The sequence below is a fragment of the Bombus bifarius genome, unplaced genomic scaffold (genome assembly GCF_011952205.1).
Source record: "Bombus bifarius isolate JDL3187 unplaced genomic scaffold, Bbif_JDL3187 scf7180000008232, whole genome shotgun sequence".
Lineage (NCBI taxonomy): Eukaryota > Metazoa > Arthropoda > Insecta > Hymenoptera > Apidae > Bombus > Bombus bifarius.
The window spans coordinates 577,691-604,340 of record NW_022884527.1 but is presented as its reverse complement, the minus strand read 5'-3'; the positions used below and the strand labels follow the sequence as shown (position 1 = coordinate 604,340).

Genomic DNA, 26,650 nt, shown 5'->3' with positions numbered 1-26,650 from the left:
CAAAGGGTAGTTTCTTTATCGAAGTCCAAGTCACAGCTTATCGTGCAAGCTCGATCCCCCAAATCGACAGCCTCCTGTCTCTTATTCGCGGTCGATAAAATCAACCATATTTTTTTCATACTATTCTTTCTTACTTTCTTGTTCTTTTCATTTTACACGGCTAGCTCGACACTGTCGCTGATTTGCTAATCTTTCTCCTCGTAATTTCATTTTGTCTCGCATCGTAAAAATGTATCGTTAAAACTTATCGACCCTCCAATCACACGACTGCACTGCGAGCGTGTAAAGGGTAATCTTCGATTATCGAGATGTTAAGCTTGCGAGAGGAAAAATGCTTTGCAATGCTTAACGACAAAAAATGAAGGAGGAACGAAGAGAAACGAGGGAGGCGCTAAGCATTTGTTTAAAAACAATTCGCTTCCATCGATCGACAAACAGGAAGTTGCGATTGCAGTCGTAAACCGAGAAATATTTCGGTTTCTAACTACGGCGAGAAAAAGATCGCGACGGGTGGTTGAGTGGTACCAGAGAAACCTTTAGGCTGACTTTCCATTACCCAGGTCCGATCAGCCTGTACTCTGATTGACTTTCAGTGTCGCTGGCGCTTTCCGCGGTCTTTCTATCCCGTTCTCTCTCTGACTTTTCCCAAAACCACGTCTCGTCCGACGACAGTTTACTTATCGTTCTGTTGCCCGAAATCTCTCGTCAACCGCGAGTTTCTCGAATCTCGTTCATCGAGTTCTCGGGCCCTTTCTATTTCCAAAGGATACTTCCACGTCACGGGGCATAATTTGTGTACGACGTTATTCATTTCCTTGTTTATCGCGGATTTCATTTACGGCAGCTGTACATAACGATATTTCGAACGGTCGCTCGGATAAAAACGGATAAAAAGTTCGATCCATCGGCGTCAAGAAGCGTTCCGTGGTTTTTAGTTTTATAAGAGCCATCGGCACGATCGTAAGTGAGCCATCGGTGCATGTGGTCAGCTCGTTAAACGCCGTTTAACTTACTCAACAATAATTCCTGAGCCCTACTCGTAAACGCGAAACCGTCGATCCCAATATCCCGCTAGCCTTTCGCCAAGAACCTTTGCCTGGCCGAAGATTCAATTTCGTGTCGGTAATTACGAAAATCCCGAACGAATAAAGGTATCGACCGACTGGTTGATCGATGTACAGTGGCTCGCGAATGTATTCGAACGCGGTCTTAGAAACGTTTTATGCGTGTATTTTACGAGCACCGTGATTATTTTGATCTGAAAATGTGTACACATGTTACAAGATATTTGTTGGAAGCATAAATTTCGCAAAGATCAGCGTTCGTCACCGTGCATCGTTCCCACGGAGAAAAATCGGATTAACGTTTTTTTTTTGCGTAAACGATGAATAACTGTAATAATAGTAGTGGTAGCACAGTAGAGCATCGTAAACGCTTTTTCTCGATGCTCGTTATCGAAAAAAAGCCGAAGAAAAAGTTTTAACGAGCATATTACAAAACGTATCGATCATAAACCGCGAATCGTAGTACGTTCTATTATTTCAGGCCGAACTTCCAACTGAACTTCGATTCTGTGATAAACGAATCGGAACTCGCATCACCGTCATTAACTAATTAATGGGACCAAAGCTAATTGCCAGATGACCCACACGATATTTGTTGTGGCAACGTACGATCGGCTTTCGCTAAATAAACTGGAAACGTTAATCGCTATCCTTCAGCGATAACGCTCAGTCACGCGGAAAAATCGTTGTGATTCACAAAATTTATCGAGATTCGCGATATCTCAATTGTATAATTAGCTCTGTTCATCAGAATATTGACGTATTTGGTCAAACCCCAGCATCCTTAAAACCAAAACACTCCGTAGGCCGTATACTATAAACTATAATTATTCTTAGCTTACGTTTAAACTGCCATTTTCTTTTTATCTCTTGTTTACTATTTACATATACTGTACGTATAAGTAAATAAACAAATAGATAAATGGATAAATAGATAAATATATTTGGTTAAAGCGATACCGTTTTGCTTCTTTTTTCGCGCGCGTCTTTTTCTTCCCATGCAGTTTCTCACTGTTCCAGATCATTAGCTTTCGAATGAATTTTTTCCTTATTTCATGCTTAATTAACTCGTGCCTCGCGTATTCAATAACTTCATAGTTATTCTTCTATTGAGTTGGCAACTAAGTGATTGCGGATTTTGTCATTAGGTGGTATTGACAAAATCCGCAATCACTTAGTTGCCAAGCCAATGTATCGTTCCGATAGCTGATATTTGTAGTTTCATAAATGTACGATATAATTGGCATTATCGATCAATACGGCTATTTTAACCACGAGATTACTATTTTAAGCCTTTTGCTAACCCTTCTTTGTTTTCGTTATAACCGGAACTATTTTCGTTCATTACGTTCGACGCGTTTATCTTTTCTTACGCAACAGAGTATTTGGTGAATCAACGGAAATAAGGACATTTCCCGTCGAGTCGAGTCGAGTCATCTGCATGAGTTTGATCGTTAGTCAAAGCCGATTGCACGAAGAATCGAAAAACCGCTAGGAAGTTCGCACTGGATTGTTTGCAAAACCAAGACGGATTGTCTCTCCCGACGATGATTGCTTTGCTCTAGCTTCGCAAGACTGGCGCGATCATTGATAATGAATATCATATTGATAATGATAATGAAAGCACTTTTCGTCTATCGGTTAGCCTGTTGAATCGAGTTGAAACAAGGAGAAATCTTTAGAAAGTAACCGACGAAACGTACGTAGGAAATTAATAAAGGCGCGAAAGGAGAAGTAGCGAGGCAGAAAAACGCGAAAGAAACTGTGCAGGATGAAGAAAAATTCGGCAGGAGAATAAAAACCATCGAGGAAATTGAAGTAACTTCACGTCCGTCACGTACTTCACCGCAACGTTATTAGTCGTTAATTGTGGCCGGCACGTGACACCGAAAGTCGCTTGATTGAACGAGTCCAATTCTTCCTCACGAACCACCTGTCGCATTTGCGATTCTACTCCAGCGACACTCGTTTCTCGCCTTTCGTTGTAACGCTCGTGCAGTCAGCTCGCGTTGAACATCGTCGGAGACAAATGCGAGGCTCGAGTAATCACGCGTAAAACTGCGTTTAAATGAAGCGAGCGAATGTTCGTTCTTCCCTCTCTTTCTTAAAATTTTAGTTAAACATTTAGTTAGCATTCTTTCGCCGTGTGGCGACTATTCGGTGAACCCTTTGCTCGCGTTCGTCGTGAAGAAGCTCTTTCGGTGTAAATGAGTTTACGAACAAGTTGTCTATTTACGTTAAAGGAACACGAACGAATGTTTTTGATCACTGGGTCAAAACTTGCTATAACTTCGCGTTAAGCGCTAGGCTAAAGCGAAAACAGGGTGTATAACGGAGGAAAGACCTCGGAGGTTTCCGAGAAGCAGTCCGATTAATCGAGAATAAAAGGACGAAGAGACGCGAACTCTGTTATTAGGAAGGGAACTCGGTGAGAGAGCGAGCGAAAAGCCAAAGGCGGAGATTAAGATCCCATTTGCAGCGAGAAATTTTCGGAGTTTCCAACCAGAGTTACAATTCCCTGATCAATTCTTGACTTTGTAGTCACGATCTATTCCCTAACGAGACTGGCCACAAGTCGGATAGCACCGCGGCGAATTTGCCAACTGCATCTTTCCAACAAGTTCTCAAGTTTTGAAACGCGACTGAATTTATAAGGGAGTTCGCGTTTCTCAACTTTTAGTGAGTAGCGCGTTGGCGCGTATACGTGAAATCAACTCAACTAAACTCGTTACGTACAATTTTCAATCCCTACGAGTATGCTCGACTTGTACGTCGACTCTACGCCACCTTTTTGCCCAGTTTCCGATTCGCCGATGATTCTCAACCTGCATGCTCGGCCGATTATATAGTTTGCCATTACGTTTCTCCGTTATGATAAGGAAGATCGAGAGAGGGTTGGGGCGACATATTTATCACGACAAGTGCCGCAGTACCAAGGCTCGCTAAACCAGATACATCTGTCGGCGTGAATTTACTAATGTTGCGCCGATCCGCTGGAAGGCGATCATTTTCGATGTTTTTCCGACATTCGCGCTCGCAAGATCGAATCTCGTGCGGGAGAAAATGTGCGTCAGAATGGCAGGATAACGCGCGCGGTTTCCCGAATTGGACGGACATTTCCAGCGCCTGCGTAACATCGAGCACGCGTACGAAGTATATAGGAGAGCGGTTGCCGCTCGAGGCGTCACATTGCGTCCTCGAGTACATCCTTCGTCTTTCTGCAATAACCCACGTACAGGACATCGTCGATAACCATCGTTTGGTATCCTTTGCCAGTTCAGAAATTCGAGGTGTCGCACGCTGCTTCTCAACTTGCAAACGAATCGAGTCGGGAAGCCGCCGCGCTCGTCCTTCTTCTTGGCTCGAAACGTTAAGATAAATAGATAAGGCTGATTAAAGAAGAGTTTCGAATCACCGTAATTCCGATCGCATCTCGGTCAAGATCTGGAGTGAGATCGTTCCATCGCGGCAAAGCTTCCTTCGATCCAAACAAAGAAACGATCGATTCGCAAAAGGTGTACTCACGGATGCTGTAGTTTCACTCGAGAACCGCGAGATCATTCGGCAAACGAAGAAGCAAAATACAAATTTAAATGGGCAACGGAGTGATTCCATTGATGTTAGTGGCGATGGTGCCCATAATCGGTGGTACTATCGGCCAGCGTGCTCTCAGCAAGAGGAACGCGCCAACGAATCTCGATTATCCCGACTATTCGACCAAGTACGACGAGTATCCGGTGAGTAACTTGAAACATTCACGAAACTTGTTTGCTTGTTCCTTTGTTGCGTCATAGTTCATCGTAACGAAAAGCACTACGTGACTACGTGAACTCGTAGATTGACCGATGGTCACGTCAAAAGAAAGGTAAAGTTACATCGAAATGGGAGTGGACGTACAAGATCGTAGTCGAAGGGACAGTCGAACGACTTTTCTGAATATTTTAGCCACGAGTATCGTCCTGTCTAGGTCGCTCGTGGATTCCTACGTCGTTTTAATTCGCATAAGATGTAGTAGCGTAGTTTTGCAGACGATGTTCGATGCGACGATCGAATTCTATAACCATTCCGGTCTTTGTCCCGTTCGATTCGAGCGAATTTTACCGGCAACATCTCGGCTACCGCAAATTAGAGAAATTTGTTTGCGGCGGTCGTAAATTTTCATTCTCTTCCAGTCGATTTCGCAAGGGAAGTAAACGGAGGGCGATTTTAAATCACAATCAACAAGTAGAGTCGCATGCTCTTCCGCTAGATTCTCCCTTCTCCCTGTCTCTGTTTATCTTTGTGTTTGCGTTTTACGAATTTTCATTTGACCGTAAGCGTCTTCGAGAAAGCTATAACGTGATTGTCTTCGAAGAACATCGATTCATCGTGTTTCCTAGAAAATCGCATTTAGCTGAAAATGTCTGGAGAAAGAGTGAAACTTCGACAACAAACGTAAAACTTGCTGGTATATCGTTCGATTTGTTTCGTAACACTGTTTCGAAAAACGAAATAGCTTGGAAAAGTTCGTGATCGGAAATACAAAGAATAGATCGTCGAGAAGGAAGATCGATATGGTCGCCTTTGCTTTCGATTCCAAACGAAAAGTATATAGGTTCCATCTAGTAAGTATGTAGTAGTGCGATAGAATATCCAATTCTTTGTCGTTCGCTTCCCACAATTTTCATCTCTCCTGACATCCGCCTGAAATTTCATTCTTCTCGAATTTCTTTATTACTTGGTAGATTCATTTTCGCAGCTTTCTTTGTTTTGCGGTAAACGAGGGTTTTGCGTAAGCTGAGAATATTACTGTCGCCGGTGTCGAGCGTTTTCTCATTTTTGTTTGTTCCGTGGCGCTGAACGCGGAAGCTCGTTGTCGTTGAATCAATTCAATGATATTCCACTTTTCACCGACCAATCGTACACGTCTTTCAAACGTACTAGCGTACCTTTTACTGATATTCATCGGCCAAGTCCATGCATTTCAAGCGTTCGCGTCGAATAAAGCGCAACAGTTGAAGATTCTTCGGATTAATCTTAAATCTACGTCAACGTCGATGCGACGATGTTTTTATCGATTTACACGCGGAACAATAAAACAGGAGAGTTTCGAACGTACGACGCACCGTGCAATCCTCTTTGATCAGTACGTTCGAGCGTCGTTTGCCGAAAATCTTTAACCGCTACGTTTAACCAACCTAAAAATTTACCTTCGAATACGATTTTTCTCTTTTCAAAAAAAAAAACATTGCGAAAAGACAACAGTAGAGACCATCGACATTTTTAAAGTTAACAAAGTACGAATAGCATAGTTCGTACGAAGATCAACTCGGTTCCGTCTCGAAAGTTGATAAACTTCAAATTACGTTTAATTAAACGTTTAATGTATACAATACACGAATTTGAGGATCTTCCGACGCGATCGATCGATTTCAAGTTAGACAATTTGTCGATGAAGCGGTTTTTAAATTACGCTCGCAGTTCCACACGTTCACGCAGTTCAAGCACGTAACGTGCTTCTTGTTTTCGACGTTACATCGCCTTTCGAAGAAATATCTGCACTCTGCGTGTACTAAAACGGTCGACAGGTATTATAGAATTGTATTTTGCTGTTAATTCAATTTCAACCAAAATGTGCTATGGACCCTTATTCAAAGTTTCCATACAATTACCGATAAAATTAAAACGAAATGGAAGCGACGCGACGTCGGGTCGCGCGGAATTCAATTACAATACTTACTATTAATCGGTCGGATTTTCTACCGATTAATTAATCGTTCGATTAATCCCTCTCGCGTAGCAATTTTCGTTCTGCTATTCTTGCAAATTGTTCTCGTTCTTCGAATCGTCGTCAATTAATAATCCTCCGCTAGACAGCTCGTTCGAGTAAAATCGAAACTGTCTCCCGATTCAATTCGAAATGAACAACTTCGACTTGTCGTTCGCTCGTTTAGTCGCAATCCATGCGCATTAATTCAGACGTCTGCCTCGAAGCTGAACCACTTAATTAATGAATTATTTCCAACTGCATTAATCATATTTACGTTCCACCGACGAAATAAGGCAACGCTAGTCTGCCCCGTTGACTTTACGCTAATTAGTCACCCTATACGTACGCTGCTTTCTATTAATTATTGGTTAATCCCGCAAACGATCAGCTTTTCGACCCGAGGTAGACACATTTTTCACGACGTACGATAATTACCTTGTACGACTTTTTTGCCCAATTATATATACATATATTAGACAGGATGGTTGGTAACTGGTGGTACAAGCGGAAAGGGGGTGATTCTACGCGAAAAAAGAAGTCGAAAATATAGAATAAAAATTTTCTCGTTATAACAGATCTCACTGTAGATCGCTGTCTCGATGGAAAAATGAAAAAAAAAATTTTTTATTCTATATTTTCGACTTCTTTTTTCGCGTAGAATCACCCCCCTTTCCACTTGTACCACCAGCTACCAACCACCCTGTATATAACACAGAATGTGCTGTCTGTAATGACAATGACGAGTTGGCTGTCCCTTCCATCTTTCGTTTCGCTCGATATTTACTATTTACTCGAACTCGTCTCCATGTCATTAATGTTATTCGTCTACGCTATACGACACAATTAAATCCGTATGCTTGCACGTCCGATTGAAACCTACGGTTTAGATATCTGCTGGTATTGTTGAGGAATGACGTCAGAGGAATTATTGTAATTTATATTATATTTGTATACATCGAGTCGTATCAATGTCTTTTTGCAACATTTTATTCGCCCAACGTTGTAGAGATTGTCACCGTTTGTCTCCTTTCCTATCTCTTCCGACAAAGGTCACCCACCTATTTTTCTTCGTTAAGGAGTTAACAAGATTACGACCCAATGATATATGATGCAGGCCAAAATTCACACTGTTTCGTTCAGATGAAATCAATACTTAGAAGCAACTGAACGCCAGGACAAATTTTCCTCGGATCGGTCGATTAAATTTCTTAAATGTCGATCGAGGAAACATAGGTTTGCCGTTTGATACGAATCCTATTGCTCTCGCCAGATGTACCGCGAGAGAAAGAAATTTCGGATTTCGCTCTAATCTTTCATATAGAGTGTCAAGGGGCGAGTTAAGACACTGGTTGATATTTCCAGCGTTAAAGTCTCTGAAAGGATGTCGCATTGAGTTGTGTCATCCGAATAAGTTTCAATCGGCAACTTCGACACGTTTCAACTCCGGCGTTTCAATTTCTTCGATCCTTCTACGAGACTATTCGTCTTCGATCTGCCGGAATGTTTCTATCTTGATGTGGAGGATACGTCTTGAACGTTATTACTGTCGTTTGTCGATAAAATACGAGAAAATAATGAGACAAAGTACAAAGCAGAGGAGAGAAGTTTCGCGGTCAAACAATTCGTTTGGATTACGTGATGCCCAAAGAAGCGAGTCTCGTTGTTGTGCTCGGAGCTCATCTTTCCGCCATCGGCAACTTCGCGGCAATAACTTTTATGTGCCGGCTAATAAAAACGTGTCATCAACGTGACTTTAATCATCGTTAAATCGATTCAACGCCGCGTCGTCGAATTATTTGCGGCAGGAGACGATCGTTCTCTCACTGTCAAGATTAGACGAAGCTTTCTATCTTTCGATGCGTTTCTCGACTGTCAGCCGTCGCTCTAGTAACTTAATGTCTTAAAATGTTCTTTTTCTCAAACGGTTACAGGAAGATAGATTTTTGCAGAACATGATACATACTATAGGGAACATTTTGAGGTCTCGTTAACGCTGTAACGAAACACGGCTATCGCGATGATATTGATCAAATTTATGGCGAATCTGAAAATGTATATAAACGTCACAAGATATTTATTGGAAGGAACGCAATATATTCATAAACCACGATATTTAGTCAGACCATCTTCCATACTAATTGTACGTTTAATATCACTGTTCATACCGTAGATGTCTTAATTTTAGGTGTACTTTTTTTTATTAATTCGTTACAGTGCTAACGAAATTTTAATATCGTTTAAATTTTCTGCGTCAAGTGTTCGAATATTTTTGTGAGCCACCGTATCTGTTACTTTACACCTGGATTCCAGTTTTGTCGATTCGATTTTGGTTTTTGTCGCAACGTCGTCCTTCGACAAGACAACGTCGATGAGCGTAAAAACAGTAGAACACCGAGGATAAGATGCGTTTTATTAAAAGCGTACTATTGGGTTGACAACTAAGTGATTGCGGATTTTGTCATTAGGTGGTATTGACAAAATCCGCAATCGCCTAGTTGTCAACCCGATACTTTTGTTTGCTTCGTTAGCCCGAATTTCGAAACGCAGAAACGTTTCTTCGGTGTATAGCGAGCGCACTTCGCGTGTACCTTCGCGAACGATGCGCTTCGATTCCACGCAACGGTGCAAATATCTCGAAGCATAAATTTTCCCCGACATACGCCCACGCATTCTTTCTTCTTCGTTTTCAGCATCTCGCGGCTGCTTTTTAACGCGTATTTATGCGGCGAAGCATCTGCTTGGGCGGTCGCGATCTCCTTAAGCGTTCGCAAAACAACGATTTACAGCGATTGCTTGTTCCGGCGTAAGAAAAACGTTGAAACTTTCTTCGAAACCGCGCACGTTAACGCGAATGAAATTGCACTCGGCGCAAGTTTCGAGCAACGTGATGCGTCGTACAGGTGCATACGTATAGCGTGCCGTGGCGTGCGTCGGTCGATGCTAAAATTTCAAATAGACTGAGTTATCACACGAGTATGACGACGTGACGATATTGAAAGCAACACATGGTCCGATTCGCGCGAAAATTATGTCGGAAGAGATCGACAGGCTTTTCGAATTTGTCGACGAATGAATTCTCTTTGGTTGCAAGTGTTGCATCGATATCGGTAAAAGCATCGACGTTAATCCATTATACGATGCGTTTTTTGAAAGGAAAGTAGCAGCGTGTGTAAAATTCAAAATAATTCAACGTTTCGAGAGTTAGGCTGATCGTAAATCGCTCAGTGGTCATTGTTGCTCGTCACACTCGTCGCAGCGGCGTTTTCAACGAGACGAGTCAACTTTTAAAACGAAAGTGGATTCGACGTTGCTTTTACGAAGGCTTTAAGAAAGCTATTTCGATCGAGTGCACGTGTAATGTAACTACGCTTTCGTTTTCTAAGAGTATAGTCGAGCGAAGTAACAGACTCAGCAATGATCGTCAAATGGCCGTTTCTTCTTCTTCTCAAGGAAACTCTCTAGCAACGTTTGGAAAATTTCGAAGAAAGAAAATACAGCCAAAGATAAACGCGTGGGCTGTGCATCATTAAAACTTCATTGCCGCGGTTATTTTTTCCTAGGACGATAACTGAAACTATTTTTCCAGTTCCTTGACCCATTCAATTTCCCTTACCGTGAAAATTCCCCTCGATTTTCCGGCAATCTAGCGACCCAACATGTAATCAACTAGTTTATCGCGATACTTACGATTAGGCGTCGCTCGGTTTCGTCTGCCGAACAAGAAAAAATAAACTTGAATGATATGCTTAATTAAACGAAGATACGTCGCCCACGTTATTTCTAGATATACCGTCGACTGTTGCACGCACAAAAATATACGAAACTCTATACGTACAAGATTTTTCGTAAGGAAGAATTATTCTGATATATATAAAAACGCTCTTTTTTTTTTCTCCGTTCGTTTCTTCTTTTTTCTTTCTCCGTTTGTTTCTTCTTTTTTCTTTTTCCTGCAGTGGCCGCCAACGCATCGCAATCGAACGACTACGTGTTCCATTAGCCATTTCCATATCTATTTAAAACAAACAACAAATTCATTTGGATCGCACGTACGTACGTGTATGCACGCATTTACGCAGAACAGCGCCAACTCTCTCCAACTCGAAATAAATCGATTAATTTGTCCGTCTTTGTCCGCGCGACGACCATCCGGCTGTGTTGCCCTCCGTGCAATGTTCGTCGGTTACTAAAATTAGCGATAAAGAAATTGGCTGGAAATAGTGTTTAACACGCGAATATTGTTCGACGATACGCGAGTCGGTAAAACGATTACGATACTTGGCCTGTCGGCATTGAAACAACTAAATAGATGACTTTGGCGGCCGCTATGCCGTCAACAATTATACTCATTTTGGCGTGACGAATGCCCACGTAATGATAGCTTGCGTTTTGCAATTGCCTCGGTGACTACGATTTGCGCCCGTAGGTAGACGAGCTTTATCGCACGAAAATAGTTCTTTTGTCCGACGAAAGTAAAAAGAAAAAGAAACGGAACTACGATCCGCCGGAAGAGTATTAACCCCGGAGGTCTTAAACGTCGTAAAAAATTGGTCACTGAAAGTCAATGGGTGAAAGGAACACGACGAATCGAATCTCTAACGATCGATGTTCGGCGTAGAATAAAACCAGAAAATTTTCGGTAAACGTTAGAACGTTGGAACATCCGGTTCCCGTTGGCTCTGTTCGGTGTGTTTGTCGATCGTATCGCATCGCATCGGCGCCCATTCGGAATTTAATTATCGATAAGGGACAAAGCTTCGATGTCCACGCATTTGTGATTAAATTAGCGATAAGGGCCGACAATGATACAATAATCGGACGACGCGTTATCGCGCTTGATCGCGCTAAGAACAAAGCTCACGATATTTGATAGATGGAACTTTCGAGTCGCGTTAGGAGCATCGATTTTAATTAAAATTTTCAGCGACGATCGAGCGATCGCGCGAGTAACAAGCAGCTCTCTACTGTATCCTAAAAACGCATCAAGGATCAGCTCAGCCTTTTATAGTCAATGGTTATTAACTATCCTCTTTGTTGTCCAACTCGTAATCCTAACACGCGTGTCATTTTCCCACAGATTCTACAAAGTGTCCTTTCCTTCGATCGCTATAAAAAACAGATCCAACTCTATCGGTTTTTTGTGCCGTTTTACGAAGATGTTCCTTACATAATCCTGAAGATAGAATCCACTTTGCTCTTTGTATCGTGACTAAGCTCTTTTCTCTTGGCACGTGACACAGTTCGCTCGTCATGTTAAAATAAAAAAGACCGGACAAGATGGATAAAATGTTGCTCGTTTATCTGTTTTTCAAAGATGCGATATGCTCGTGAGCCACATGTTACGATACATTACACGCGCGCGAGAGAACATTTGTCTTCGCGTTAACGCGTACTTCTCGAAATTCTCGACTAACCGTGGCAATTGTAATTTCGACGTTTCGTGCCATTCGAAAGTGGATCCACGAATGGATGACGCGTGCATGACACGTCACTAAGTACGATAAGTTATACATAATATATTACACAATCTGATCAAAGAACGAGTGATAGAACGCATACTAGTAAATGAATTCATTGGCGTGTATTCGAGATAAAGTAACTCGTTATTTTGACAATTTATTCCTTCCTTAATCTATTGTAGAAAGAGAGAGATATTTTTCAAATAATGAAGTTCAAAGAATTTCAATATATTTACTAAGAGAGACTCGAATGAAATGTAATCGATTCGCTTCCACCTTGCACAATGAAATTTGTGTTACGGCTGGGACATCGATACGTTCCAATTAAAAGGAATTATTTAAGAGACGAGAAAATTTCAGCGGTTTCGGCATCGACGAGAGAGGTTTAATTTTGTCCAAGTTCCATCGGGATCATCTTTCATTACTCGATAAATCAAAGTTCGATAAATTTATTTCAAGTAAATTCCTCCAAATTCGATAGACATTTACCAATAAAATGACACCGCCGCTCAACGACGTATTGCCTCCGAGGACATTCGAAGGTTATTGAAAATCGTTTACAGAATCGAAAGTTGCGCGATTGAAGTCGTTCGATATCTTTCTACACTCTGCGCTACAGACTCAATTTCTCCAGTAAATACGTATCTGTTAACGTTTTCTTTTCTAGACTTTGTAAATCTTCATCGCCGCTCAAAAATACACGGATAATTGCTGTTTTTAATACAACGTACTTTAGCTGGAAAAACACAGACTCAGGGCAATTTTATACTTCAATAGACATGACACGTAGGATAACAAAATTTACCTTCAAAAGTTAATACGCAATGAAAGAATCGTTAGATCGCGTATTTACCTAAATATAAATATGTTTTTTAGGAGATGCCCAGTTCCTCACACATCCCTGTGCAAAATCAATTATGTTTCCAATAGTTGCATTAATCGCGTTTGCAAACGTGGTAATTTTCTTGGCCATCGATTAGACATTTTTCGCGAATCGCTTCCTTCTTTTAAGAAAAGTGTTAAAAGTACTAGAAATGCTGGAAGATGTTAAAACGTTACGTAATTCACTGATATTACTTTCGTACCATTTATTACTTTATTTATTTATTCATTATTTATCGTATTTCCTTATTGTATCGAAGGATGCCAGCGGTTCGTAATTAAATAAATAAATAATAATAATAAGAATTAAAATAGATAATTAATATTTTATATCTGAGCATTAATTTGCCATTAATTCATGCGTGTATTCGCGTATAGTTTATATAAAACGTTCACTCGCGTACTTGTACGCGACAGTACGTTGAACAAAGCAGCGCTTGCTTTAGAGTAAATCTACGAAAAGGTTCCGAGTAAGCCCATCAATAAGTTCTTATCGGATTTGCTAATGTCAGCGTGTTCGAAAGAAGGAAGAGATATTTACTTCGTGTATTTCTTCTTCGATTGTTTCTAATACAAGCGGGACGACCGTAGGATAAAGACGCCTTTGCTCGATGCTTCTTTTTCAATTACGTGCAAGTTTCTGTACGCTGTTGTCGATTGGTGGCAGAGAATTTTAATTACTTTTGACTTTCTTCCAGCTGTTCGCGTGTTACTGTCATCGGCGACATTTTCGTTCTTCGCTTTTGCCCTGCGTCGCTTCCAGCTAACCATCTGCGAACGAAACTTGAACCGACCTTTTCTTATTCAGTTCATTCCCGAATACCACTTTCTTTCTATTTAGCAAGAGCACAATAAAACATTGCTAGTAAATTGTTTTCTTTTCAACGAATGACAGAGGGAAAATCAGCCGGCATAGTTGACAGTTCGTTTGCAGGCAATCAAAAGAGAAATAGGTAAGAGAGCTTTCTTGGGACGAGTAGAAAGGAAGAATTCGCAGGAAGAAAAATCGCTTGACATATCTGCAAACCAGTGGCTTTTATGTTTCCGCAAATGTTACAGATCAGTCATCCGTTTGTACGACTATTTGTCGAATTCCAGTTGTCACGATTTTTATGATACGTCACGAGTAAATAAAAGCCGATTGAGAATCCTGTGGGAAATCGCTCGGGTCGTATAACAACAAGAAAGAACCGCGTTTATTTACCTCGGTGTGTGTACGTTACATGCACGTCGGCTTACTTTTCCGTGGGAAATCAAAATTTTGCTGGTCACCGGTTTCCAACGTCACAGAAAATTGAACATATTCTGACCCAGCTAGTTCCGTTATCTTTCATTTTATTTTATATTATTGTGAATTAAATCCATTAGATCCGTTTAATCGCATCACGGCCAATTTTATCTCTATATTATGGATATACGATTACTTTACGATACAGCCGATGTGAACGTTCGTTGCTCCCTCCGATACGCTTCGGTAAGATGCGACTTGCCTTGGTCGAAGAGGAACCCAAATGATATAATAGTGGAGCAAATTGGCTAACTAATTTGAAACGTGTAATGAAGGCGATAATTAGATCCGCATCGAGTTGCCAACTTTCGGAAAGCTTCGAGCAACGACGAGATAATCGAGTGGAATCCTTTGGCTCGTTAAATCCTTCAAATACGTATATTCCGTGTCCTCGACATCTTATTTTCGATTAATTTTCTCGAAATGAAACAATTATTGCTAGCAAACTGTAAAATATATTGTATAATCTCGCGATCGTCTTAAGATTTATATTTTACGTCTTAGAAACATCGATTTCTGCCAATTGTCGAGTTAAAGAAAGATTAATCTCTAACAAAACTGCATGTAACGTGTTATAAATCCGCCTTTCTTATTGTTAGTTCGTCAAAGTAATCGAGAAGTTGACAAGCTTACGGATTACAAATGGAAAATACAAAGAGATGGGCTATCGATACTGTTCGTTTCCGTTGGAGAAGATAATTTGTCGCGAAGAAACAGATATTCATGAACTGATGTCGCAAGAAAGTTGTTCGAACGAAAACTACGTGGGTTTTCCTCCGTTTATTTAAAGTAAACTCCTGCCTTTCTGCTATTTCTCGGAAACTTTACGATTGATAAAAATACCAACAAGTCGAATTCGTGCGAAACGGAATTATTAATATGGTAGAATAGGGATCGGCGACGGTTAAAATTAGCGGAAGATGGAAGAGAATTTCCTAGATCCTATTTTCACCCTGGTTGGGCTTTATCCCAGAAACGTGAAGCGAGAAATGTGAAAGAAAATCAGCAGGAGATTCACGTCAGGTGGCGTGATTCAGCGTTAAAACTCCACGGCAATTATCCTCCGGTCTAATTAATTTTAATTGGCGTAAACATTAAATATCAGGAGCAAGGGACGCGAAAGATCGATGAAAACGAGCAGGATAACAACAGAACCACCTTGTGTCCGTGTATTACAGTCCACGCCGCTTGATACCATTCAATTAATTATCGCGTAAATCCTACGCACGTGTAATTACCATACTAGTGAATACCGCAAGTCGTGGTAAGCGTTATTATCACACCGATCCTTCCCTTGATCGAATCAAACTTTCTTTTCCAGGTGGTAGTGCCAAAGAGGGCGGCTCTTTTGTTCGATCAATTGATGGTCGCGTTGCAAAAAGTGGTGGACAACCAGAACAGAGGAGAATTCGGAGGCAGAACGTTGCCGAGGTCATCGGGGCCTCACTTGCCGGTGGGAAATTCGCAAAACATTCCTGCAACGGACGAGCAAACGGTGAAGGTCGCATTATAACTTGCCTTACATACTTCTTTGCATGTACTCTCTAACAAATTCGTTCGGAAAGCTACGCCCTTTATGCAAAAGTGAATTTTTCGAAATCAATTTTCATTTGTTATACAGATGGACCTTCAACGGCGCGGACAGGCAAAAGGACGGGTTTACTGGCGTTGTTACTTCAACGCTGTAACATGCTTCAAGAGAAAGTGATAATGAACCAACGTAACCAGTCTACACCGCGACTTCGAAACCCGATTCGACCACGAGATTCCTCGCATGCTTTTCCCGATCAAAAGAGAAACAAATAAAATACAAACTCAGGTCAAACTATACCCTAAGTCCAAAAATGATTCTGTCTTTTCTTATGAATCGGACTTACCACTTGTCAGCCTGCGAATTATCGAATCTATTTGTCTACCTCTTCGATGCTGTTCCTTTCTCGTATCCGTTATTAATCACAGTGAAAGCAACAGTTGTATTAAACAGTGTGTCAGCTTATATATATCATTCTGGTTTATAAAGCGTTCGACATACAAGTATCGATTAAACGTATCTACTTAAAGTGCATCAAACTGGATGAACCGTATTCACTCGATTGCTTCAAAATTTAAGCAATTCCTTATTCATGCATGACATATGCCCTAACATTACCCATCGTATCCTGATTCCCTGAATAATTCGCCTAGAAGGTAAGTCTATTTCAATAGGAGGAATAATTAATCAGATTACAAGCCGTACACGCGAGAGGCGATACTTTTATTCGTATCATTTATTAAAAAAGAAACGTTACAAGAACAAAATATGCAAGTATCGTCAATTATCGCTCCGTACAATCACGTGCTTTCATGGCTGTGGATAATCTTTCCAAACATAGAACTAATTCACAATGTTTGGTATATGGAAACATATCTACAGCAACGGCTTTTATCGGCACCATAGGTTCACCGGTGTATTGCTTTGAGACGGGTCTAGCTAGATCCACTAAATTTTTTGCAGCTGCTCGAGGATCACAAGATATATATATTAGTCTCGATAATTTTTTCGCCTTGCGCATAGTCAATAACGCTCTTTGATCTGGAATAAACATGTTTATACTTATACATATTTTCGTCAAAGTTAACAAAAATTACGTTAACGATGTCTTACGAAGTCCGGCTCGCGGTGGGTCCACGACAGCGATAATATCGGCCTTAGTGGTTCTCCGAATTACAGGGGACAAAACATCTTCGGCTTTACCAACAAAAAATTCGCAGTTTGATACTTCGTTCGCGACAACGTTTTCCTTCGCGTCTTTGATAGCATCCTCTATCATTTCTATTCCAAACACCTCGCCACAATACTAAAATCGTTTGTATCTATTTCTTGTCCATATGATGTTTTATTTAATTATTGATTATTTTTGATACCTTTGAAAATGCAAGGCCTATCGTTCCAGTACCACAACAGATATCCAGAAGCGCAGTATCCACGGTCGGTTTTGCCAAATCAATCGCTGCTTTGTACAATACTTCAGCGCCTAACGTGTTCACTTGAAAGAACGCTTGGGGAGATATTCGAAATTTCATTCCCAACAACATTTCCTCTATGTATTTCGTTCCGCTAATGTGATAAAAATTGTTTTCACTTTTTTCGTCGACGCTTCTAATTAGAAATAAAAAGCAACTTAATTGGGCGAATGGAACTTAGCTATTGAACACTCTGCCAATTATCATACTTTAGTTTCATTATTTGAAGATATAACGATGTTACTCGTGCTTGTACGCCATTTCCGGTTTCAAAGAAAGTTTTGAGTTGCAATTGTAATTCCTCTAATTTTTCTGAGCTTAAATCTTGTGGATGCATTCCCACTATTACCATCACATCGTTGCAAAGAGTGCTTCTAACAGTAACTTGTCTCCAATACCCACTATGATCAACTGGATCGAAAGGCTTTAATTCAGTATTTTTCATGAACTCTTCAAGCACCTAAAATACTCGCAATACAAAAAACAAATCTTAGAACTCAAATTGGAAGAAACCTAAGCAACTTACCTTAACTACAACTTTCATTGTGTTAGGAATGTGACAAAGATTATCAATAGGTCCCACTGCCGTGGAACCAGCTGCATAACTAGATAATCTGAATCCTATTACAACTTCATTTTCTTTTTCGCTTTTACCTGAATTAAATTGATATTATACATGATATATTTATCACAATCTATCAGAAAGATAAATAAATTTCATATATGGAATTACCAACTGTAAATTCACATTTATTCCTATACTCTGTGATTGTATCTGTACTCAAAATGGGAAGCAATTCACAAGGCAATCCATGATATTTAGTTTTTTGATGATTTAACCAGTCTAAAAGATCACCCTTACTTTCTTTCAACATTTGTTTACAAATAGTTGATAGAATCAAACTCATTTCTTTTTGTTTCAGTTCCAACTAAAAGCACATTATTCTCAAATTTCTATTATATACACTTTATCTCGTATTGTCTTACTTGACTTGGATAAGGCATTTCCCAAAGGGGAATCGTAGTTAATTTAACTTTATCTTCTATGGATATATTTTGATCATCTTTATCTAATTTTAAACGCTTCTTTGTAGTTTCTTCTTCTAGTCTCCTTTTTACAAATGGATCTGGTGCAGGTTTTGCAATCTATTTTTAATAGATAAAAATACTTTATGCACATATGCATATAATGATACTAAGTATCAAGATTCGATAAAATCTTCATGATACAATTTACATTCAATTTAATAAGAACTACGATATGTAAGAAATGTTTTGCATATCGATTAAGAGGAAAATATGTAAAATAATATAACACCAAATTAAAATACCTGAGCACTAAGCTTACAATTTTTCCATAAAATCCCATTTAATATTTCTATTGCTTTCCGACGATTCTCCTCGTTTCTAAAAGATACATAAAGCCATCCACTGCTCCGTTTTGGTGGCTTTATTTTACATGACTGCAACTCCAGCTTCTCATTTAAAAGCTTTTTAAATTCACCAATTCCATAATATTTTGGTAACCCGTGTACCTCAATTTTATACTTTTCAGACGTAAAATCAGCTCTTTCGAGGTATGCATAAGGATTCTTTTCTACTTCGGTAGGTTCGTTTGAAGTCATATTTTTTAAAACTTTTGTTCAATTGTATTTTACGTAATTGATACAGTGAACGTATCAATTTTTACTAATAAATGTAAACATTTAATCTAGCCACTTATTTTCTTCTAGCCTTGATACTCGTGTACTCCATCTGTTATATCAGGTTATGTTAGCACTTAATCTGAGATCAGTATAAATTACTATGTCCATTGGCTTTGATTTGGATAAGAAAACATTCTATAATAGATAGATATTGTAAAAGAATAAATGAATGAATATAAAACATTTATATTACTTTATTTCAGCTATTTATATCTATAAAGATATTCTTAATAGACCTATTATCAGTTAAAAGGTATTAGATACTAAAAAATCGAATATCAGATTTTTATTGAATGTTTATTTTGCTTATCAATCATTTTCATGCCGCTACCTTAATTGTATTATTTCTTTGTGTCTAGATGAATCAGCAAGCTCAAAGTTGTTATCTGAAAAGCAATGATAAAACACTAAAGACAGTGTATTTACCACATAAAAAGTCAATTATATTGGGTCGTTCTGAAGAGACAAATATTACTGATACGCAATGCTCTAGACAACAAGGTTATAATTTTACACTTTGCTCTATGCAATTATCAATTATTTTGATTCGTACTTTATCTATAATGTGCATTGTGTATTATTTTTTGTAGTACAACTATATGCAGACTATGAGGAGCACAAAGTCTTTATCCAACAAATTGGACTTAGGCCCTGTGGTTTTAATGGCTTTAAAACACGTAAAGACGTTAAATTTATAGGCGATCATGATGATAATTTAGAAATCTTATATGGAAAGCATATTTATCAAATTGAATTTAATCCTCCACCTCTTAAAACTATTTTACCAAAGAAAAGAAATAGGGGCACAGAGATATGTAATGAAAATGAAGAAAATTCTCATAAAATAGTTAAAATTGAGGATGATAATATTCAAAATGAAGACCACAAAACTCAGGAAAAAGAAGCACGAACAGAAAAGAAGCATATAAAAAATACTCATGATATTTTGAAATTTATAAACAGAAATAAAATAATTCCTGATAAACTTGAAGATACAGATAATATGATAGATCTAGATACTGCTCAGGATACATGGGAAAGTAAGGAAAGTGGAGCATTATTAATATATACAACACAGGGTGTGGAAAGTCGTTCAAAGGTAAATTAAAGGAATATTGACATTTTTAAGAATGGACTAAATCTTCTTATTTTTAGATAGCAGCATATGATATGGATGGAACCTTAATAAAAACAAAATCTGGTTTAGTATTTCCAAAGGATTATGATGATTGGCAACTTATATATCCTGATGTGCCAAAAAAATTACACAAACTTCATAATGATGGCTATAAAATAGTAATTTTCACTAATCAAGGATCTATTGGATCTGGAAAGATAAATCCAAAATTTTTCAAGAATAAACTTAAAAATATAATACAAAAAATTAGGGTTCCGATACAGGTATACTTCTTTTTCTATAAATTTACAATAAGTAAAATGATCTTATATGTGATTTAAAAATTCATTTGCAGATATTTATAGCTACTGGAAGTAACATCTATAGAAAACCAGCAATTGGAATGTGGCAAAAACTGGAGGAGGTAATGGTTATTTTATAAAATGGTTATTCTTACCATGGAAATTTTGATTTTAAATAATTTCTTTACAGAAGAATGATTCTATATCAATTGATAAAAATAATTCCTTTTACGTTGGAGATGCAGCCGGACGCCAAAAAAATTGGGCTCCTGGAAAAAAGAAAGATCATTCGTCAGCTGACCGATTGCTAGCACTTAATTTGGGTTTAAAATTTTACACACCAGAGGAACATTTTCTCGGTCATAAACAGGCCCATTTTGAATTGCCTACATTTAATCCAAAAAATTTACCAGATGGAGAGATATGCTCGGGAAGCAATATAACTTCAAGCAGTCAAGAAGTAATAATTTTTACTAAACGTTGTTTGAAAGTAATCCTTAAACATGTAATTCTTATATATAATTTATATGTTTAGATTATTCTAATGGTTGGTTGTCCTGGTTCTGGGAAATCACATTTTGTAAGAAATTATTTAAAACATTATGGATATGTTAATAGAGATACTCTGGGAAGTTGGCAGAAATGTATTACTATAATGGAAAAACACATAAACGAAAAAGATAGCGTAGTTATAGATAATACTAATCCTGATTGCGTGTCAAGGCAGAGATATATCGAAGTAGCAAAAAAATATAACATACCCGTAAGATGCTTCGTTATGTTAACAAGTATTGACCATGCGAAACATAACAATAAGGTAATAGTCTAATTTGGAGTGATATAACGAAATTTACAATATAGATGCTATACTAAATATTTTATTTCAGTTTCGGGAATTAACCGATCCTAGTCACGTTAAAGTTAACGACCTGGTTATTAATTCTTATGTGTAAGTAAAATCGAAACTAAATTTATACAAAGCTTATTATATTGGAATATTTTTAGGAAATCTTATCAGCAACCAAGTTTAGAGGAAGGCTTTACAGAAATTGTTCATGTAAACTTCGTTCCAAAATTTCGAAAAGAAGAAGATCGTCAGTTTTATGAAATGTATTTGCTTGAAAGATAAATGGAATTTTGTTTACAAAGTACAAATTAATTTAATCAATAGACGTGTTGTAATTATTAGTCTCTAGTAAAATAGAATAAGGTATTGTATTATTATTTTATAAATAGACATATCGAATTTATTTGTATAACTTGATGTCAAAAATTTTAAATTATTAGCTGTATTTGCTCATAATTTTTAATAAAACAGCTTCTTCTTTTATATTTATCCACTTGTATATTATTTTACTATTATCGTACATTTCCTTTACAAAAGTAGCGCCACCAAATCTATCGGTATGACCGATAGATTGTATATCAATACATATATCAATATATGAATACGTATCATGTATGTATGTATATTCCATGGACAGAAATATGCACATGGTATAACCTAACCTTTTTGGTACTCACCTTCTTGATATCCTAGAAACATAACCTCTATGAAACGTAAATGTGCAATTTATGTAAACATTTAATGTTCAGTAATAATTATAAATACATACATACAAAATGTCGCGATTAATAGTAAAAAATTTACCAAAAAATGTAAGTGACAATGTCTCACGACATTATATTAAATTATCATAACATTAAAATAAAGAAAAGATTATAAATAAGAGATAAGTAAGAAAGCTAATTTGCGATGACGATTTATAGATTACAGATACAAAATTAAAGGAACTTTTCAGTGAAAAAGGTTTAATAACAGACGTACAATTAAAATATACGAAGGATGGCAAATTTAGACGATTTGCTTTTGTTGGATTTAAGACAGAAGAGCAAGCTACAGCTGTCAAAGAATATTTTGATCAAACATGTATTGACACCTGCAAAATATCCATTGAACAGTGTGCAAGTTTAGGTATTTGTGAATTATTAATATATAATTATATTAAAAACAGTGATGTGTATTTAATATTTACTCATAAATATTGAGTCCTATAGGAGATTCTTCTAAACCCAGAGCATGGAGTAAATACGCACCTGATAGTTCAAAGGGTAAGATTAATAATACAGACTCTACTGAGATAACAGAAAACACAGCCCTGAACAAACGAACAGTAGACGAAGAGAAAGGTAAAAAAGAAGAAGGCATTAAAAAGGAAATCAGAGAAGCATTGGAAAAGGTAGATATATAACTATAGCTTATTTTGCTGCTATATTTTTTAAATTTGGAAACTTAATTATCACGTTACTCATTTATATATATAGCACAAAGATGATCCTTTATTTATGGAATTTCTTGAAAGTCATACAACAGATAAGGCTATATGGAAGAATGATACAATATTGGCAGCTATTCAAACTAAAGAACATAGTGATAATGAAATCAATGATAGTAAATCTAGTGATCAGAATAATGATAAAGAATACAGTAAGGAAGAAGAGGATGAGGAAGAAGAGGGAAAAGAGAGGGAGCAAAAGATTGCAAACAAAGTTATATCTGATTTAGAGGTAATTCTGAATGCTCATACTTTTCTTCTACTTATGAGTTTTTCTGCATGTATTTATGTTTGTTCTGTCTTAAACAGTACATGGAATCCTTGAAAGGAAAAGAAAAGAATATAGAAAACAGGATTTCGAATGATAAGAGTAAATCTAAACATGGTTCTATAAAATTGTTTACTGTGAAACTTCGAGGATTAGCATATAATCACAAGAAAAAAAATATCAAACAATTTTTTCATCCACTGAAAGCAAAATCAATACGAATATCACCAAAAATTAAGGGTATTGCTTATGTTGGTTTCAAAACTGAACAGCACTTGAGGAAAGCATTGCTGAAAAACAAAAGTTTTTTAGGTATAAACGATGTAGTTAACTGCAATTGGGAGCTTTTTTATTTTCCATCTTTCTTTTGCTTATATCTATTCTATTGGCCTTTTTAGATGGGAGACAAATATTTGTAATGCAATATGAAGCAAAAGAATATAATTCTGATGAAGCAGGAAACAAAGACGATAACGTTAGGTGGAAGAAACAATTAGAAGCATTAAAAAGTGAAGATAGCATCGCGGAATCTGGAAGAATGTTTATCCGAAATCTGTCATATACAATAACCGAAGATAATATTCGACAGTTATTTGAAAAATATGGTAGATGGCCGATTTTTATGCATAATACGATATTTACAATACTAATATCACGATCTTTTATATAGGTCCTATAAGTGAAGTTAACTTACCTATCGATCGCACAACCAGAAAACCAAAAGGTTTTGGTACAATAACATTTTTAATGGCCGAGCACGCGGTTAAAGCATACAGTGAGTTAGATGGTTCGATTTTAGACGGAAGAATGTTACATGTTCTTCCAGCTAAAGCGAAACCCGACCCTATGGAAGAACTTGACGAAAGTGAGAATAAATCGTATATAATTCTATCGTCCAGTTTGTTTGAATAATTGCAGTGCGTATAACTTTTATGTTACAGGAGGATTAACTTACAAGCAGAAGAAAGAATTGAAAGCTAAAATAGCTGCGGGATCATCACACAATTGGAATACTCTTTTCCTTGGTCAAAATGCTGTAGCAGACACTATAGCTGCTACTTATAATACGACGAAGGAAAAGGTGCTTGAAGATGGATCAAAGGGTTTAAGTGCCGCTGTTAAGTTGGCATTGGGAGAAACACAATTAGTTCAGGATTCCAGGAAGTTTTTGGAGGAAAACGGAGTTTGTTTAGATGCATTCAATCAAGTAAGTATTATTTAGGATATAACCGAGAATAAAAAATGACAATCAAATAATTTGATTGATACATTTTCTCAGCCACCGAATAAACGGTCGAAAACTGTGATACTGGTAAAAAATTTACCTGCTGCATCGCCGGCACAGGAAATTCGACAATTATTTGCACGACATGGTGAATTGGGGAGATTTGTAATGCCACCCTCAGGAATTACTGGTATGGTTTTTATTAATATCATTATGTGTATCATTACCAACGACGAGTTATCGTGTAATGTTTGTTTAGCTTTGGTGGAATTCTTGGAACCTTCTGAGGCACGAAAAGCATTTACACAATTGGCATATACTAAATATAAACATTTACCACTTTATCTTGAATGGGCTCCTGACAATAGTTTTACTACCCCTCCTCCTATGGGAAAAAACAAAGCCACAGAAGTTGGGGCAAACGAGAAAAAGAACATTAAAGAAGTTGACAAACAGGCAGAGGAATTTTCAGAAAGTATAAACGATACAAATAATGCAAATAAAGAAGAAAGCGAAGATGAGGATGAACCTGAACAAGAAACAACTCTTTTCGTAAAGAATATTAATTTCACAACTACAGAAGAGCAGCTAAAAACGGTAAATAATTTAATATTGCATTTTTCTATTATTCGATGGATAATATATTGTTTTGTAGTATTTTGGCAAATGCGGTGCTCTTCATTATGCCTCGATAGCAACAAAGAAGGATCCAAAAAATCCTGGCGCTAAACTGTCGATGGGTTATGGATTCGTTAGATATAAAAGGAAAGTAGACGCGGATCGAGCATTAAAAGTCTTACAAATGACAGTGCTAGAGGGAAAGACTTTAGAACTCAAACGTTCTGAACGAACACTAATGTATGTCTATAAATTTCCTACGAGTCCTGTTACAACATTTGCAACTCTAATAAACATTTTCTTTTATTGAAATATTTGCAGAACTGATTTAAAGAGTGTAAAGAAGACATCGACAGTAACGGCTCAAACAGGCACGAAAATTTTAATAAGAAACGTACCATTCCAGGCGACGGTTGAGGAAGTAACTGAACTATTCAAGTACGTACTTTATTTATTCTAACTTAGGCACGATTTTTATGTCTTCTTTATTAAAATGTTAGAGCGTTCGGAGAGTTGAAAGCGGTGCGACTGCCAAAAAAATTGGTTGGTGTTGAAAAGCACAGAGGATTCGCCTTCGTAGAGTATTATACAAAAAGTGAGGCCAAGGTATTCAAAAAAATTAATACAATCTTTTATCATTAAATTAACGATCGGTATTTCATGCCTTTTATTTCGTTCATAGAAAGCGTTTAAGGCGTTGTGTCAAAGTACTCACTTGTACGGTCGAAGACTGGTCTTGGAATGGGCTCAAACCGAAGAAGGCGTGGAAGAAGTTAGGAAGCGAACCGCTAAACACTTTTATCAAGGTAAGTACATTATGATTCGTTTTTACAGTGCGCGTGCCAATAAATTATTCTTTAACAGATCAACCGGTTCAGAAGAGCAAAAAGGCGACGCTAAATCCAGAAGACGTCGGTTTGGGAGATGCCTCATTATGAGTTACTTATAATACATAAAGATAATTCGTTATGAGTTAAATTGTTTATCAGATTTTGTACATAGCATTGACCGAGGAAACAAAGAAATAAATTCACGAAGTACACGTGACTCGCAGAGTGTATTTTCTTTCAATAGCTGGCAGTGATTCAAATCGATCGAGAGTTAAAAAATTCTCTTCGACTCGTAAAAGTGTGCACATTATTAACCTTCGCGTCACGTTGGAACTTTTTCTCGTCTTACTTTTCTCGAAAATACTTTGAATTTCTACCAGTAACACGCCACTGGTGACACATCGTACTATGCGTACTAATTCTACGTATTTGGGTTTTGATATTGAATTGGTTTCGCGTGCCAGTGGATATCGCCTAGTTGATATTAATCTTCGACCCACGTTCCAGCCCGATTCAGCTGCAGTTTCGAAGACGGTTCGCAACTACAATTCTAGATCAAAACGTTTTATTGTATTGTAACTTCTAAACTACCTGTACAGTCGCTTCCCAAAGCATAATCCTTTTTTAATTCGTTAATACGTTCTGATGTCACCTCGATAGTAATTTTGCGTTGAAATTTACGATTATCGTATGGAGCGACTAAGGAGAATTTGCATAGAAAAAAAATCGGGATGATTTATAGACTAATCTGAGAAAGTTAAAAAAAAGTGAGGCGTGTCAAAAAATTTAAATCAGCTCTAGGACGT

General features: G+C 37.7%; 5 protein-coding genes across 10 annotated transcripts in view; 3 read left to right on the top strand and 2 right to left on the bottom strand.

The window, feature by feature from the left end:
• Positions 1-26,650, bottom strand: part of LOC117211366 (prohormone-1) — a 60,749-nt gene that overhangs the window by 15,210 nt on the left and 18,889 nt on the right. The window contains exon 1 of one of the 4 annotated variants that reach the window (XM_033455152.1): positions 16,317-16,338. The exons of 1 other annotated variant lie outside the window; for it this stretch is intronic. The gene's annotated coding sequence lies outside the window, so the exon portion shown is untranslated. Of the gene's footprint in view, positions 1-10,867; positions 11,002-16,316; positions 16,339-26,650 lie in introns of those variants that run through there. 2 more of the 4 variants (XM_033455154.1, XM_033455150.1) reach the window with 2 other exon arrangements.
• LOC117211364 lies at positions 4,230-16,523 on the top strand. 2 transcript variants are annotated; one of them, XM_033455147.1, is made up of 3 exons: positions 4,230-4,801; positions 15,761-15,934; positions 16,061-16,523. In XM_033455147.1, the coding sequence occupies exons 1-3, from the start codon at positions 4,658-4,660 to the stop codon at positions 16,145-16,147; spliced, it is 405 nt and encodes a 134-aa protein (XP_033311038.1). In that variant the 5' UTR covers positions 4,230-4,657; the 3' UTR covers positions 16,148-16,523. The 2 variants fall into 2 exon arrangements, with proteins under 2 accessions (XP_033311038.1, XP_033311036.1); XM_033455145.1 differs by having other exon boundaries at positions 4,658-4,801; positions 15,761-15,940.
• LOC117211356 (tRNA (uracil-5-)-methyltransferase homolog A) lies at positions 16,673-19,243 on the bottom strand. The gene is made up of 8 exons (XM_033455131.1): positions 18,774-19,243; positions 18,430-18,588; positions 18,176-18,371; positions 17,969-18,096; positions 17,652-17,902; positions 17,344-17,578; positions 17,084-17,276; positions 16,673-17,011 (listed from the first exon to the last, which is right to left on the bottom strand). The coding sequence occupies exons 1-8, from the start codon at positions 19,065-19,067 to the stop codon at positions 16,755-16,757; spliced, it is 1,713 nt and encodes a 570-aa protein (XP_033311022.1). The 5' UTR covers positions 19,068-19,243; the 3' UTR covers positions 16,673-16,754.
• LOC117211355 (uncharacterized protein F21D5.5) lies at positions 18,911-21,826 on the top strand. 2 transcript variants are annotated; one of them, XM_033455129.1, is made up of 10 exons: positions 18,934-19,047; positions 19,176-19,209; positions 19,508-19,649; positions 19,739-20,247; positions 20,304-20,549; positions 20,621-20,689; positions 20,758-21,027; positions 21,103-21,384; positions 21,455-21,516; positions 21,573-21,826. In XM_033455129.1, exons 1-10 carry the CDS (start codon positions 19,022-19,024, stop codon positions 21,694-21,696), a joined length of 1,764 nt encoding a protein of 587 aa, XP_033311020.1. In that variant the 5' UTR covers positions 18,934-19,021; the 3' UTR covers positions 21,697-21,826. The 2 variants fall into 2 exon arrangements, with proteins under 2 accessions (XP_033311021.1, XP_033311020.1); XM_033455130.1 differs by lacking the exon at positions 19,176-19,209 and having other exon boundaries at positions 18,911-19,047.
• On the top strand, positions 22,085-26,061 carry LOC117211352 (probable RNA-binding protein 19). Its single transcript, XM_033455121.1, has 15 exons — positions 22,085-22,226; positions 22,338-22,542; positions 22,626-22,807; positions 22,893-23,135; positions 23,213-23,483; positions 23,570-23,776; positions 23,842-24,036; positions 24,113-24,378; positions 24,451-24,586; positions 24,656-24,993; positions 25,052-25,254; positions 25,336-25,452; positions 25,515-25,620; positions 25,697-25,820; positions 25,879-26,061. The coding sequence occupies exons 1-15, from the start codon at positions 22,191-22,193 to the stop codon at positions 25,950-25,952; spliced, it is 2,703 nt and encodes a 900-aa protein (XP_033311012.1). The 5' UTR covers positions 22,085-22,190; the 3' UTR covers positions 25,953-26,061.

What these genes read in the sequence shown, in the direction of transcription:
- LOC117211356 (XM_033455131.1), bottom strand. Translation starts at nt 19,067, where the DNA reads ATGACTTCAAACGAACCTACCGAAGTAGAAAAGAATCCTTATGCATAC. An exon ending in TAAATGTGAATTTACAGTTG is followed by an intron (nt 18,097 to 18,175) that starts GTAATTCCATAT and finishes AATTTAATTCAG; the next exon opens with GTAAAAGCGAAAAAGAAAAT. An exon ending in CAATGAAAGTTGTAGTTAAG is followed by an intron (nt 17,903 to 17,968) that starts GTAAGTTGCTTA and finishes CGAGTATTTTAG; the next exon opens with GTGCTTGAAGAGTTCATGAA.
- LOC117211352 (XM_033455121.1), top strand. Translation starts at nt 22,191, where the DNA reads ATGTCGCGATTAATAGTAAAAAATTTACCAAAAAAT. An exon ending in AAGTTATATCTGATTTAGAG is followed by an intron (nt 23,136 to 23,212) that starts GTAATTCTGAAT and finishes TGTCTTAAACAG; the next exon opens with TACATGGAATCCTTGAAAGG. An exon ending in ATACAAAAAGTGAGGCCAAG is followed by an intron (nt 25,621 to 25,696) that starts GTATTCAAAAAA and finishes TTTCGTTCATAG; the next exon opens with AAAGCGTTTAAGGCGTTGTG.
- LOC117211364 (XM_033455145.1), top strand. Translation starts at nt 4,658, where the DNA reads ATGGGCAACGGAGTGATTCCATTGATGTTAGTGGCGATGGTGCCCATA. An exon ending in CCAAGTACGACGAGTATCCG is followed by an intron (nt 4,802 to 15,760) that starts GTGAGTAACTTG and finishes TTTCTTTTCCAG; the next exon opens with GTGGTAGTGCCAAAGAGGGC. An exon ending in CGGACGAGCAAACGGTGAAG is followed by an intron (nt 15,941 to 16,060) that starts GTCGCATTATAA and finishes TTTGTTATACAG; the next exon opens with ATGGACCTTCAACGGCGCGG.
- LOC117211355 (XM_033455129.1), top strand. Translation starts at nt 19,022, where the DNA reads ATGCATAAGGATTCTTTTCTACTTCG. An exon ending in TACTCCATCTGTTATATCAG is followed by an intron (nt 19,210 to 19,507) that starts GTTATGTTAGCA and finishes CTTTGTGTCTAG; the next exon opens with ATGAATCAGCAAGCTCAAAG. An exon ending in CTGGTTATTAATTCTTATGT is followed by an intron (nt 21,517 to 21,572) that starts GTAAGTAAAATC and finishes GAATATTTTTAG; the next exon opens with GAAATCTTATCAGCAACCAA.